This window comes from Asterias amurensis, chromosome 19 (genome assembly GCF_032118995.1).
Source record: "Asterias amurensis chromosome 19, ASM3211899v1".
NCBI classification, from domain to species: domain Eukaryota; kingdom Metazoa; phylum Echinodermata; class Asteroidea; order Forcipulatida; family Asteriidae; genus Asterias; species Asterias amurensis.
In genome coordinates, this window is record NC_092666.1 from 12,756,935 (window position 1) to 12,772,625 (window position 15,691).

At 37.6% G+C, this 15,691-nt stretch overlaps 2 protein-coding genes across 2 annotated transcripts in view; one reads left to right on the plus strand and one right to left on the minus strand.

The window, feature by feature from the left end:
- Positions 1-7,595: 7,595 nt before the first annotated feature.
- LOC139951346 (hemicentin-2-like) overlaps positions 7,596-15,691 on the minus strand; it is a 37,332-nt gene continuing 29,236 nt past the window's right edge. Inside the window, exons 13-17 of the mRNA XM_071950196.1 lie at positions 12,459-12,576; positions 11,118-11,299; positions 9,899-10,016; positions 9,155-9,295; positions 7,596-7,824 (exon numbers count right to left, since the gene is read on the minus strand). Of these exons, the coding sequence (XP_071806297.1) occupies positions 7,601-7,824; positions 9,155-9,295; positions 9,899-10,016; positions 11,118-11,299; positions 12,459-12,576 (783 nt within the window). The 3' untranslated portion in view covers positions 7,596-7,600. The remainder of the gene's footprint in view (positions 7,825-9,154; positions 9,296-9,898; positions 10,017-11,117; positions 11,300-12,458; positions 12,577-15,691) is intronic.
- LOC139951803 (uncharacterized) lies at positions 13,458-15,436 on the plus strand. The gene is made up of 2 exons (XM_071950871.1): positions 13,458-13,834; positions 14,259-15,436. The coding sequence occupies exons 1-2, from the start codon at positions 13,458-13,460 to the stop codon at positions 14,830-14,832; spliced, it is 951 nt and encodes a 316-aa protein (XP_071806972.1). The 3' UTR covers positions 14,833-15,436.

Sequence of the window (15,691 nt, forward strand, 5' to 3'; positions counted from 1 at the left end):
TTTTTTACCTTCGCTTGCCCAGGCCCTAGGGCACTGTCGACAGCTTTTTTGTGTTAAATGAGATATTGCCTGCGCCAGCCACTTCAAGGTGAGGGCTTCACTTGACTGCCACCAGGGGCGTGTTGCCAGCTACTCCTAGGGCTGAAACAGGGCTACATGATGTAGATCAGCATGGGTATCATCCACTGGGAGCCTTGATGATACAGCAGAATGCACAACATTCCTAATACAACGTTTTACCAAGCAACCACGGAATTCTACAGTTGTAGACAGTAGAATCACATGCTTCATTGGTTGCTGTAATCTCGGTTTTTGGTGGTTTGCAGTACCATCGGCGGCATGCTGTGCCTGCTGGATGCTTAGCTGTTGCGTGACTCCACAGTTCCAGTGCAGCTTTCCCCGCGGGCAGTTTGACCAACCTCAGTGTTCTCCCTCAATGGTCTGTCTCACCGATTTGCCCTTCTAGATTTCAAGGTATGTCCATTGTTTTGTTTTTTGTAACTAACATGTTATGCTGATTTAAAGGCACTGGACACCTTTGGTAATTTTCAAAGACTAGAAATCTCACTTGATGTATCTCAACATATGCAAACATGTACAACAACAAATTTGTGATTTTTTGCTCAATTGGTCATTGAAATTGCATGAAAACCCTTGTTGCACAATTTATCAGTGTTTGTGTGCTTTCAGATGCCTAATAAAAGGCTTCAGCTGAAGTTTTTCACCATTTGAGTGAGAAATGATACCACTTTCTCAAATGCTAAGTTACTTTAGACAGCTTTCCATTGGTCATTACCAAGCAAGTTTTTATGCTAACAGTTATTTTAAATTACCAATAGTGTCCAGTGACTCTAGACATCTTTTAATGCTGATGGTGCCACAATGACGGAAAGATGTATTTACCTCCTACGTCATATTTTATGGTTGTGTTTTTATCATTTAATGAAGTTACATTCCTGTTTAAAAGCAGCTGGTAGTAGTTCGATATGGACTACATAATTAAAAGCAGTATTATAAAGTTTCAAATGTCTAAACCTCATAAAATGGTAAATGTCTAAAATTGTGTTTGTATTTTTGATTAATTTATTTGTTTTATCTGCATGGTTGTAATTTTGTTGTGTCCCAGGGCTGTGTGTCTGCAATATCTAAATCTGTTGTTAAAGGCAGTGGACACTATTTGGTAATTGTCAAAGACTAGCCTTCACAGTTGGTGTATCTCAACATATGCATAAAATAACAAACCTGTAAAAATTTGAGCTCAATCGGTCATCAAACTTGCGAGAAAATAATGAAAGAAAAACACCCGTGTCACACAAAGTTGTGTGCGTTTAGATGGTTGATTTCGAGACCTCAAATTCTAAATCTGAGGTCTCAAAATGGAATTCGTGGAAAATTATTTCTTTCTTGAAAACTATTGCACTTCGGAGGGAGCTGTTTCCCACAATGTTTTATACCATCAACCTCTCCCCATTACTCATTACCAAGAAAGGTTTCATGCTAATAATTATTTTGCGTTATTACCAATAGTGTCCACTGCCTTTAATTATACTTGGGAATAATGTTGTTCATCAGAATTTATCAGCGCTACTAAACGTATAGGCCTAATGAACAGTATTTGAATTGTTTTATGAAAAATATGACGCACTACTTTAGAACTTGTACATCTTCAAGAGAGCTTATGAATATTCTATTCTGATTAGCCGATCCATGGCAACTACATGTACATGTATAGTGTGCTTAACCTTTTATTACCTGAACTCTGCGCTTGCGATCACCGTTTTTGCTAAAGAAGGCAACAGCTCTTTAAAGACCCTAGACACTATTGGTAGTTGTCATAAACCAGTCTTCTCACTTGGTGTATCTCAACACATGCATAAAAAACAAACCTGTAAAAATTTGAGCTCAATTGGTCGTCGAAGTTGCAAGATAATAATGAAAGAAAAAAACACCCGTGTAAAGTTCTATAAACCTGAGGTCTCAAAATCAAATTCGTGGAAAATTACTTCTTTCTCGAAAACTGTGTCACTTCAGAGGGAGCCGTTTCTCACAATGTTTTATACTACCAACCTCTCCCCATTACTCGTCACCAAGTATTGTAAGGTTTTATGCTAATAATTATTTTGAGTAATTACCAATAGTGTCCACTGCCTTTAACTAAATGTGCTTTCTTATGTGATTAGTATGCGAAGAGGAATGATTGTATTAGTGGACTAAATACAAAACGAGATGACAAGTTAAGAGACAACAATGATCGCAATTGCTGTTAAATTGTAATGTAATTCTTTATGTCAAATGTTAACATTAAATGGTTTAATATGTTCTACTCCAGCGCATATATTTACATTTAAAAGCATGTAAACTTAAAATACTGTAAAATTGAAGCACAGCTCTATATTTGAGCTTTGGTTCAACTATACATCATTATGCAATATTTCTGTCAAGATTACGTTAAGTTTGAAATTTACTTACATAGAATGTATATTGCTTTAATTTTTAAATCATCTTGAATAAATGGGTAAAATTTTTAACTGTATAAGATCATGCTATGATACATTTAAAAAGACAAAAAATAACTTGAGAGGAAAATCAGAAAAATTTCTTTTAGAGAAATAAACTGCACTTATCTGGCGAGTATTCATCAATTAAGTAATACGAACATGCTATGGTAAATGTGCATTTAAATGCAATGTAAGACAAGAACTATTTATCAGAAGTATATATTAAGAGCTTTTCCTTTTTTTTAAAGGAATAACTTTTTCTAGACTGCTGTCAAAATCATATTATAAAGAAATTAGTATGTTCTTTGTTTTTTGTATTAGGTAATTAAAGAAATCATTGACTACTAAAATCACCCTAAGTGATGATTTACACATGGTTGTACCTGCAAGTTTACTATTTATTTATAAATTTCTTTTTAAGAAGGGGTGAGTCGAGCATTTTTATCAAATTTGGGCAAAAAACTGAAAAAACCACAAGGGGTAAGTCAAGCGTTTTGATCGAATTTGGGCCCAAAACTGAGAAATCCACAATGGGTAAGTCCACCATTTTTATCAAAGTTGGGCAAAAAATCGAAAAAACTCACAAGGGGTAAGTCCAGCATTTTTATTGAATTTGAGCCAAAAATTGAAAAACTCACAAGGGGTAAGTCCAGCATTTTTATCGATTTGGGCCAAAAATTTGAAAACTCACAAGGGGTAGGTCCAGCATTTTTATTGAATTTGAGCCAAAAATTGAAAAACTCACAAGGGGTAAGTCCAGCATTTTTATTGAATTTGAGCCAAAAATTGAAAAACTCACAAGGGGTAAGTCCAGCATTTTTATCGATTTGGGCCAAAAAATGAAAAACTCACAAGGGGTAAGTCCAGCATTTTTATTGAATTTGAGCCAAAAATTGAAAAACTCACAAGGGGTAAGTCCAGCATTTTTATTGAATTTGAGCCAAAAAATGAAAAACTCACAAGGGGTAAGTCCAGCATTTTTATTGAATTTGAGCCAAAATTGAAAAAATCACAAGGGGTAAGTCCAGCATTTTTATCAAAGTTGGGCCAAAATAGAAAAACTCACAAGGGGTAAGTCCAGCATTTTTATCGATTTGGGCCAAAAATTGAAAAACTCACAAGGGGTAAGTCCAGCATTTTTATTGAATTTGAGCCAAAAATTGAAAAACTCACAAGGGGTAAGTCCAGCATTTTTATTGAATTTGAGCCAAAAATTGAAAAACTCACAAGGGGTAAGTCCAGCATTTTTATTGAATTTGAGCCAAAATTGAAAAAATCACAAGGGGGTAGGTCCAGCATTTTTATCAAAGTTGGGCCAAAATAGAAAAACTCACAAGGGGTAAGTCCAGCATTTTTATTGAATTTGAGCCAAAAATTTAAAAACTCACAAGGGGTAAGTCCAGCATTTTTATTGAATTTGAGCCAAAAATTGAAAAACTCAAAAGGGGTAAGTCCAGCATTTTTATCAAATTTGGGCAAAAAAATGAAGAATCCACAAAGGGTAAGTCCAGCATTTTTATCGGATTTGGGCCCAAAATTGAAAAACTCACAAGGGGTAAGTCAAGCATTTTTATTGAATTTGAGCCAAAATTGAACAAATCATAAGGGGTAAGTCCAGCATTTTAATTGAACTTGGGCCCAAAACTGAAAAATCCACAAGGGGTTAGTCCAGCATTTTTATCGAATTTGGGCCAAAAATGGAAAAAAACCACAAGGGGTAAGTCCAGCATTTTTATCCAATTTGGGCCCAAAATAAAAAAAAACCACAAAGGGGTAAGTCCAGCATTTTTATCAAAGTTTGGAAAAAAAATCGAAAAACTCACAAGGGGTTAGTCCAGCATTTTTATCAAATTTGGGCAAAAAAATGAAGAATCCACAAGGGGTAAGTCCAGCATTTTTATCGAATTTGGACAAAAAAATCGAAAAACTCACAAGGGGTAAGTCCAGCATTTTTATTGAATTCGAGCCAAAAATAGAAAAAAACCACAAGGGGTAAGTCCAGCATTTTTATCAAAGTTGGGCAAAAAATCGAAAAACTCACAAGTCCAGCATTTTTATTGAATTTGAGCCAAAATTGAAAAAATCACAAGGGGTAAGTACAGCATTTTTTTTTAATTTGAGCCAAAAATGAAAAACTCACAAGGGGTAAGTCAAGCATTTTTATCGAATTTGGGCCAAAAATTGAAAAACTCACAAGAGGTAAGTCCAGCATTTTTATTGAATTTGGGCCAAAAACTGAAGAACTCACAAGAGGTAAGTCCAGCATTTTTATTGAATTTGGGCCCAAAACTGAAAAATCCACAAGGGGTAAGTCCAGCATTTTTATTGAATTTGAGCCAAAAATTGACAAACTTATCGGATTTGGGAACAAATTGAAAAATCCACAAGGGGCAAGTCCAGCATTTTTATCGAATTTGGGCAAAAAATTGAAAAACTCACAAGGGTTAAGTCCAGCATTTTTATTGATTTGGGCCAAAAATTGAAAAACTCACAAGGGGTAAGTCCAGCATTTTTAATTGAATTTGGGCCAAAAATAGAAAAAAAACACAAGGGGTAAGTCCAGCATTTTTATCAAAGTTGGGCAAAAAATTGAAAAACTCACAAGGGGTAAGTCCAGCATTTTTATTGAAATCGAGCCAAAAATTGAAAAACTCACAAGGGGTAAGTCCAGCATTTTTATCAAAGTTGGGCAAAAAATTGAAAAACTCACAAGGGGTAAGTCCAGCATTTTTATTGAAATCGAGCCAAAAATTGAAAAACTCACAAGGGGTAAGTCCAGCATTTTTATTGAATTCGAGCCAAAATTGAAAGACTCACAAGGGGTAAGTCCAGCATTTTTATTGAATTTGGGCCCAAAACTGAAAAATCCACAAGGGGTAAGTCCAGCATTTTTATTGAATTTGGGCCAAAAATAGAAAAAAACAACAGGGGTAAGTCCAGCATTTTTATCAAAGTTGGGCCAAAATTGAAAAAACCACAAGGGGTAAGTCCAGCATTTTTATCAAAGTTGGGCAAAAAATTGAAAAAACTCACAAGGGGTAAGTACAGCATTTTTTTTTAATTTGAGCCAAAATTGATAAACTCACAAGGGGTAAGTCAAGTTTTTTATTGAATTTGGGCCAAAAACTGAAGAACTCACAAGAGGTTAATCCAGCATTTTTATTGAATTTGGGCCAAAAACTGAAAAATCCACAAGGGGTTAGTCCAGCGTTTTATTGAATTTGAGCCAAAAATTAAAAAAACTTATCGAATATGGGTACAAAATTGAAAAACTCACAAGGGGTAAGTCCAACATTTTTATCAAACTTGGGCGAAAAATTGAAAAATTCACAAGGGGTAAGTCCAGCATTTTTATCGAATTTGGGCAAAAAATTGAAAAACTCACAAGGGGTAAGTCCAGCATTTTTATTGAATTTGAGCCAAAAATTGACAAACTTATCGAATTTGGGAACAAAATGAAAAATCCACAAGGGGCAAGTCCAGCATTTTTATCGAATTTGGGCAAAAAATTGAAAAACTCACAAGGGGTAAGTCCAGCATTTTTATTGATTTGGGCCAAGAATTGAAAAACTCACAAGGGGTAAGTCCAGCATTTTTATCAAAGTTGGGCAAAAAATTGAAAAAACTCACAAGGGGTAAGTCCAGCATTTTTATTGAATTTGGGCCAAAAACTAAAAAATCCACAAGGGGTAAGTCCAGCATTTTTATAGAATTTGGGCCAAAAATAGAAAAAAACCACAGGGGGTAAGTCCAGCACTTTTATCAAAATTTGGGCAAAAAAAACTGAAAAATCCACAAGGGGTAAGTCCATCATTTTTATCGAATTTGGGCACAAAACTGAAAAACTCACAAAGGATAAGTAATTCGTGTATTTTTATCCAAATTTTGGCACAAAAAATTGAAAAACTCAGAAGCATTTTTATTGAATTGTGGTACAAAACTGAAAAACTCACAATGGGTAAGTCCAGCATTTTTATCGAAATTGTGGTCAAGAACTGAAAAATCAACAAGGGGTAAGTCCAGCATTTTTATCGAATTAGGGCCGAAAAGAAAATCCACAGGGGGAAAGTCCAGCATTTTTATCAAATTAGGGCCAAAAACAAGAAAATCCACGGTTAGTCCAGCATTTTTATCAAATTAGGGCCAAAAACAAGAAAATTCACAAGGGGTAAGTCCAGCATTTTTATTGAATTTGGGTCAAAAACTGAAAACTGAACAAGGGGGTAAGTGCAGAATTTTTATCAAGTTTGGGCCTAAAGTTGAAACACTCATAAGGGTTAAGTCCATAATTTTATCCAATTTGGACCAAAAATTGCACAAATCTGCAAGGGGTTAGTGCATCATTTTTATAAATTTGAACCAAAAATTGAAAAACGGTCCAGCATTTTTATCAAATTTGAAAAAATCCACAAGGTGTAAGTCCAGCGTTTTTATCCTGTTTGGGCCAAAAAATAAGGGTTTTTAGGGTTCGGGTAATTGGCAGATATCGTTGGCAGTGAGACCTACAAGGGCCAATGTTAAAAAGTTTCAAACCAACTACAGAAGACCAACATAAGTGTTTACTCTCACAGTCATCATGATTTAGCTTCACGTCATGCCGAGGTTAAATGCCTCCATATAATAACTGCACTATACAAACTAAAAATCACACGAGGCAACTTGGAAGCAACCAGTTACAGTGCATGCTACAGGACCACTTCGATACAGTAGCAGACATTAATTTTTGTTGTTGAACATTGTCTTTTGACTCCCAAGAATAATAAATATTCACATAATATTTATTTGGTATGGTAAGGTGACTAACCACCATAGGAGTAAATACCCATACATGGGATGAGAGAAAAAATCAAATGGTCCTCATTTGGAATTGAACCAAAGACCCCTGGTACTCTGGGAAGATCCTCCACCAACTGAGCTACGAAATGTATAAGGCAAGAATAATATGGGAACATTCAAAGGTGAAGAGATTCTCTTCATGGAGGTTGCCTGGAACTGATTGCCTGTTCATTGCTTAGTGTTTAAATTACCTATTGGGGTCCAAACCGGGTGTGGATAACGGCACAAGATTCTTTGATGGGTGAGCCGAGCAGCTTACGTTCACTCTACGTTGTCGTGGTCGCTTTCTTGGCCTTGCCGTTCTGCTCTGTGGCGGCCGACGAGCCACTCCCTGCCGAGTTCCCGCCCCCATTGCTCTCATTCTGTTTGACCTCCTTGAGCTCCATGTCCTTCTGGGGCCTGTCGGTGGTCCCGCCCTGCATGTAGGCGGGGTTGCTGTGGGATGAGCTATCCTGCTGGTTGTGGACCAGGGCTTGGTTATCCTCTCCGCCTGTTTGATCAGAGCAAAACACGGTGAAAGACAGCATCAGCCATAAGGTATTGTACTTTTTATTTAGAGGGAAGGTACACCTTTGGTTATTGTCAACGACCAGTCTTCTCACTTGGTGTATCCCAACATAGACATAAAAAAAAAGCCTGTGAAATTTGAACTAAATTGGTCATCGAGGTTGCGAGAAAATGATGAGAGAAAAGCACTTTTGTTGGATGAATTTTTGTGCTTTCAGATAGGAATGAAAGAGATCTGGCTAGAAGTCTTTTATAGTTTTTTCTGAGAAATTACCTCTTTCTCAAAATCTATTCTACTTCAAAAAGGAACGGTTTCTTACAATGTTTTATACTGTCAACCCAGCTCTCCAATGCCCGCACACCAAGTCAGTCTTTTAGTTAATATTTGTTTTGAGTAATTACCAAACGTGTACCTTCCCTTTAATAAATGTTAGTTTTGCATCAGGGATAGAGAATAATGTAATTTCTTTTTACCCTTACCCAAATGTGTATACAGTGTACTTGGTACTTTCTGAAGTTCAGTGAAAAATGTACTTTTTATGTTAGCAACACTGATGCTAGTGGACACAATCATATGTAAATCTCTTTTGAAAGAAGTGTTGGCTCTTAAAAGAGCCAGTGTGGTCTTGATGTTCTGAGCAGTATACTCTGCTTCAATCTCTCGAAGACAACCACACAGTTCCAAACGTTGAGACCACAACGGCTCTTTTCAGAGACAAAACTCTTCCCAAAACAGATTTACACATGGGTGTACTCGAAGCAGCAAAACCATCAGCTGCCATCTTGCTTTTTCACAGAGTGCGTACAACATTGACAACAGAGGGGGCTTTCCTTAATATGGAATAGTCTTGGCCCAAGATGTCAATCATCGGTACCACATAGTGTATTATGTACATCGCTTCGTTTAAATTGATCACTGACGCCTTGGGTCAAGACTAATCCATAGCCATCTGTGGTGTTGTGGTTCAGTTGACGGCATTTGATGCAAGTTTACGGCACGTACATGTAAGACCGGCCATCTACACGCTAATCACGAACAACTATTATTGCAACACCATACGACAGTAGATTTACACATGGGTGTACTCGCAACTTTTCTAGTTATACACATAGTAGGATTTAAAACCGTGAAATACGCTAGACATAAGTGCAGAATTCCGAGCTTCTGTAAGCACTGATTCTTTGCTCACAGTAGGTAGAGAGCCGTTGGGCTCTGATGTCTCATCACTATACCATTGAGATTACAAAGTTAAAAATCTATTAAAAGAAAATCTTTAATCAACCAACTCCCCATCGTTTTCAGTCTTGCTTACCTCTGATCAGCGATGGATTAGAGCTGCGTCGTCTAGCTATAATGACGCAGATAATTGCCAGTAGCATTCCAAAAGCAGCTACGATGATGACGGCAATGATGATCAACTGGGACATGGACAGCTCCAAGATTCCTCCAGCCTCTGACGAAAAAGAAAAAAAAGAGTCTTATATTTACTTCCCTATCACCTTATAGCATGGCTGCTCACATGAAAGTCACCATTCTCTTATCATCTTGAATAAAGCTCGACTAGCCTGTAACAAGAGAAGTTGTTACCTTCTTTACAAACTTAATGACTGTACCATAGGCATAAAAAAAAACTAAAAATTATGTTGGCGTAACCCGACCTACCCTGGGAATTCGGTCGACCCTAGGTATTTTACTTTTTATTTCAATGGAAGAAATTTAATTATTAAAATCTATTAAAAAAGGCATAAAAATAAGTTATCAAGAGTTTAAAATTATACTATTTGTTGTGTGTAGCCTTGTTTTCTTTTGTTATTGTGTATACAACCGGCTTAAACAATTAGAAAACATGTCTTTTTTGTTGCTAAGAGGACGAGAACAAAAACCCCCAAAAACATTTTAAAAATTTAAAGCCTAAGCTAAGAACCCCATGGAGAGAAGACAAGGAAGGAAGTCTCAGTTTAAGATGTGGGGCAAAACAAAATTGTAAATCAGACTTGAGTTGGAAGAATATCACGCCTAATTTTCATAAAGAGAAAAGAACAAGTAGTGATCTCACCAGCGACTGTAGTCTTGAACTCTATTGTAGAAACCTCTCCTTTACCAAGCTGGTTGTTGGCCCATACTTTGACCTCATACAAAGCTTCAGAATCAAGTTCTTTGATTCCCATTGTCCTCTGAAAATCAACAATTTACCATCAAAAAATTACCTGAACAATCTACAATAATAAACTACTATAAAACAAAATTTCATTAAAGCCATTGGACCCTTTTGGTAAACAGTGTTGTCCAAGGCCCACACTTTGTGTACCACAACTTATATATCAAATAACAAACCTGTGAAAATTTAGGCTCAATCGGTCATCGGAGTCGGGAGAAAACAATGGAAAAACCCACCCTTGTTTCCGCGCGTTTCGCCGTGTCATGACATGTGTTTCAAATAAATCTGTAATTCTCGTTAACGAGAATTTATATTGTTTTGCTGTTTTCTCAAAAAGTAAAGCATTTCATGGAATAATATTTCAAGAGAAGTCTTTCACCATTGCCTTCTGTAAACCCTGTAAGTTATTTGTAAATCTGTGAACTTTTTTTTTTTTTCTGAACCGAAAGGGTCCAATGGCTTTAAAAGTTCAAATAAAAATTACCTGTCTGTATCTATGGAGAGCTTGTGTATGCAGGCAGTAACTGGGTGAGAGTTTATAATTTCGCGTACAGTCACACAGTCTTGAAAGTAGTTGTTTGATAAAAAGAATTGCTCCTTTTCTAAGAAACAATTATTTGTATAAAATGTATCTTTTAAAAGTCATTTTCATTTTGCAAATACCTTTATTGCTTATTTTTCTTGCAAAGTTCTCAATTTCTAATTCGTAACTTTCCCAAGATTCAATATTTGCTCAATCTCAAATTCTTAATTAACTACTAGTTTTTTTTACCAAGTATTATTTTCTCAAAGATTTTTTTAATTTTCTAAATGAATTCATGACACATTAGAGATAAAATAGTATTCTTAGAATGTTTTACATGATGTTTGAAAGAGGTAAATAATTCGCAAATCTTGTAACAAGTCCGACAAAAATGGTTAAAGTTGCATAAGGATTATTTCGTGGACTATTACACTTACTGTATCAGAACTTTTTGGTCTGTAACTGTCGGGAAAATGTAGGGTTACGATTATCGCAACTAATAACTGAGACACTATGTATTTCAGATTCTCCTATTGCCTGCTTAAACACTTTCTACTGGCGGCGATTTATTTATTATTTTTTTTCTTTAAATACCTGATTTGCCGGGACATTTTCATAGACAGTCCAAACAGTGACGTCTGGTTTAATCTTCCGATACTCCAAATTGAAACTGGTAACACGATAGCCTCCATTGGCGATGATGCTCCACTTCACCTGAGCAATGCGACTTTTGGGATTGACGGTGATATTTAACGCAGCCGGGGTTGTCAGGATGGCTGGGAAAAACAATAACAGAAAACAGAGCTTGAACTTCCACAAAGATCATTTGAAGGTTATGTGGTAATAATAATAATAAAGACTTTGTAATGCGCACATCCACCCTGCTTGGGGTTCAAGGGGCAAAAACCATAAAACCCAAACAAAACGAAAGAAAGAAGACTGACACAACTATTGTCAGTGAAAACCTGTGAGATAAGATAAGTTTTGTGAATAGGTTGAGTGTAGCTGACACTAATACAGGGAAAACACTGAATGTTGGAGCACCATGAGTATCATTGCGAGTGACGTATTTGGGCGCTATATAGGAAGCCACTTATTATTATTAATGCAAAAAAAAAAGAGTTAGTGGCCTGATGTTCTGCCCCTCGCAGAGTCTTTCTTAAAGGCTTTCTTTAAGAAAGAGTCTGCTATACCGATAGACCGTATTGAATAATCCGTCTGTTGCTATGAAAGTCGCCATCTTGTAGGGCAAATCGTATGCGTGTCTAAACGCGTTCATCAATGAAGCAAGCAGCACGCAGAGTTCTTGGTTTAATTTCTACGGCAAATCCAGCACACACCCATGCTGTAGGGCACAGACGCCATGCTGTAGGGCAGATATTTGAATGATGACGTCATTTTCAAAACGGTCTATTGGGTCGAAACGTAAGTAATAGGCCACTAAAAGATTTTAAATGTGCACCAGGGATAAAGAATATTAACTTTGGTTTTACCCTGTACACTCAATACTTTCCCCAAGTTTTTTTAACAAAATCATAGGCATATAGATAAGATGCAATAGACGCCATCTTTACGGGCAAGTTGCATTTAAGCTTGCAGGCGCGTCATGCTGTTTACTAACCAATCAGGCAACGAGTTTTGTGAATTCTGCGCGTGCTGCACACCGTTCTCGCGCAAAACACATGGCTATTTGTTCCAAAATGCCCGTAAAAATGGCCGATTTACGTCATGCGGGAACTATCTATATGACTCAGGTGAGATTGGAACCCACAAGCCTAGCAATTGCCACTAAGTATTTTTGGCGGATTTATCAACGTTTACCGGCATACCAAATTATTAATATGGTTGGTAAACATTTTGTAAGTTTTTGTAACTTTTTCCTTTTTTCTTAATTATTGTTATTATTGGCAATATACAATACTGTCTTCTACTCACTGTTGACAACAATTTGCATATTCTGTGCTACTTCTCCTGCTTTATTAGACGCAACGCACGTATAGTGACCTGCATCAGCCACGTGGAGGGCTCGGAACTGCATCATTCCATCAATCACCTAAAATGAAAACAAATTAAGTGTTCGTTTACGAGAAGACCATGCAAAATCTTCAAAAGTCGACAAGGTGGGGGGTCAGCGATTTAAACTCAAATCTTGGCTATTTGATCCCCACCTGGGACCATAACACCTGGTGGAGCAGCTCGCTCAAAAATCTTACAGTGGCCGAGTACGGGCACCAACTAGTTTCAGCGCAAAATTGACACTTCCGGGGAGTTTATTTGTAGTGTTTCTGGCGTACTGTTAGAGCCCCGTTAATTCCATTAAACTGTATCAATTTTTGTCGACATATACATCAAAAGAAAGAGCTCATCGTCCTCTTCACGATGAAATAATACAAAAATGTGTGAAAATTTTCACTTTAGATATCTAGGCATTAGGAAAACACTTGACAGTTCTACTAAGGAAATAAGCCATCTACGCAGTTAACCATAACTTAATTAGTGCAGGGCTGAGTGTCAACAAACTTGGTGGAAGTATAGTGTAGATATCCAACTACAATAATAAAAAATAAAAACATTGCCAGCTCTTCTTGATTTTGATTGCCAAGGGTCAACAAAGATGGAAAAGTTCATAAGTATCTGTATCAAACCTACATACAGTCCTGAGTAAAGTATTGCTTGCCTTTAATTTACGTCTGGAATAGGATGTTATATAACATTAAACAAATACATCAACAAAGATGATACATAAGTTTTTGCAAGTTGTGTGTATTAAGGTGGATGGGAGAGTTTTGTTTGCAGCAACGACCGTGATAATGGAAGTGGAACGTCCAGAACCGCCCACCTAGTTAGCGCGAAGTACCGCAAGAGGGTGCCCCACATTGCATTGCAACCCCCCCCCCCCCCCACCCAATCGCGAGCGATGTCAACATGTCAGCCATGGATATGGCGGATGTATCGCTGCAGTGTGATTTTTATAATCTTGAGCATTGCAAAGACATCGAGTGTGGTGTATATCCCTCTTATCCGCGAGAGAGCAATACCGTGCATCTTCGTCAATGCACAAAAAACATACGGAGCCATTTGCAGAAGTGGAAAGTTGCTGCACATGATGTGAATGTCGAGTGGAAGTTGATCCTCCTGCGATGTGGGTTCGACGTTGATGCTTACAACAGTGATAAGACGATATGCCCGGCACATCGGTACAAGTTAGGGTTGAGTTGGACATCAACAAGGAAATGCTGTCATCCACTCCATGAAGGGAAAGGCAAACCATGTCGTGGTGCGAATAAAACAACTAGTCGTGAGGTGGGATAATCTTCCGCACGTCGCCACCAATTTATCCGCCGTTAATTAACTCCAAAACCACATAATTTGTTTCTTACCTCAGAAGAAGGGCTACCGCATATATACATCAACAGTTTGTAAACAATGGTCAAAATTGGGCCGTTTTTGACTTCCAGTGACATCGAACTCCGCCATGTTTATGCTGTTTGTGTGTGTGAGTGTTGTTATAACGGGTTCTCCATTACTTTATTGTTCGGATTCCGCAAACAGGACAAAGGCTACAACGGATTTGACGATACAAAATACAATAATTACTGATGATTTATTATATACCTGTGCTCAGCTCACATGAGCCATCTTGTCAACGACGTGTATTCAATCCCACAATGTATTTGGCATTCATGGTGCGCCTAATGGGCAAGTACCTCTCAATAGTAAAGTATGAATACAAAGTGTCCGCTACAGAATTGTAAACACGCTTCTTCATAAGCACATACTTGTTTCATCCTTGCTTTATGCAGCATACAGTATCTCACTGGATTTATTCAATTTCTCAAATTTTCAGCAAACGTGCGAGTCTTCATCAACTGATGACAATGTTACACATGATCTAGGTGCATTTGACTCTTCTTGGGCTCCAACCCCCCGACCAAAGAATGTGGAGTTGCAATCCCTGAACACTTTCCTTATCCAGAGTGGAAGGTCTCCTGTTGATGGACAGCTTCGTCGACCATTAGAAAAAGCATCTGATAGTACCATCCGTTATTATAGAAGAAAGGCAAAGGAAGCTTTTGGTTTAGTTCTTAATTGTTTGGCACCTGGTCAAGAAGATGGGCTTATGAAGATCACAGTTGGTGAAAAAGCTGCTGACTTATCACAAAGTGATCAAGATGTTGACAGCAGTACCAGCTCTCTAGTTGTGTGTTATCAAGCTGCAGACAACTGGTGTACCAAACGACAGATTTTATCAATATTGGCCCACAACATGACAAACATTACATTGTTACTTTGCACGTCAGTGAGCTGAAAAGATTGGCGAGATGCAAGCTGGCCCTTCTTGTTCCAGTACAGGTGTTGAGACTGTCAGTTCTGGAGCAGCTTCGGCCTCTATGTCCCAGGCAATCCTTCCTGGCTGGGCTCGCAAGATTTCCAAGGCAAGGAAGAGGTTTTCACAGCAAGTGAAGGATTTTTTGCTTGCTCAGTTCATGATTGGCGCCAGTACAGGAAAAAAGGAAAACCCAGAAACTGTGTCCCGGCGATTGAAAAGTCACTTTCACAGAGATGACTGGTTGACTACCCAACAGATAGCCAGCTATTTTTCACGTCTTGCTCTCCTACAAAAATCTGGGACACTGCCATCAAAGAGCTGGACTGATGTGCAAAATAATGCTGTAGAATTGGTAGAAAGACAGGTTCTCGTGGATGCTGTACAGAACCAGTGTGAGCTTTGAGGCATTTAAATGCATGATGCCATCGGACGCTTATCAAGTGTTCGTTTTTGATTAAACAGTCAGTACTACTCTTCCATTTTTTATTTTTTTTAAATCTAAAAATTTTGATGTTCTCAAACTACACCTAGCCAATAAGCTTTCCAATTGTCTCGTTACCATCAGGGCTGATTTTCACACCCCAAAAAATCCATCACTCAATGGCCAGTACTGCTTTCAACTGTGATGTCGTTTGAGTGTTATCTGTGGTGTAATACTTGTACCACTCTATCTTGACTGTATACATGTACATGTAGTCAGGGAATACCACACACAGGTAGTGTGAAGGTAAAAACTAAAACATATTGAACTGTTGCACTCATGATGTCAATAAATAAAACCATTGACACTTATTGTGTTATTCTCTAAACTATAATAAAGTCCTGGTGTGTTTATTTT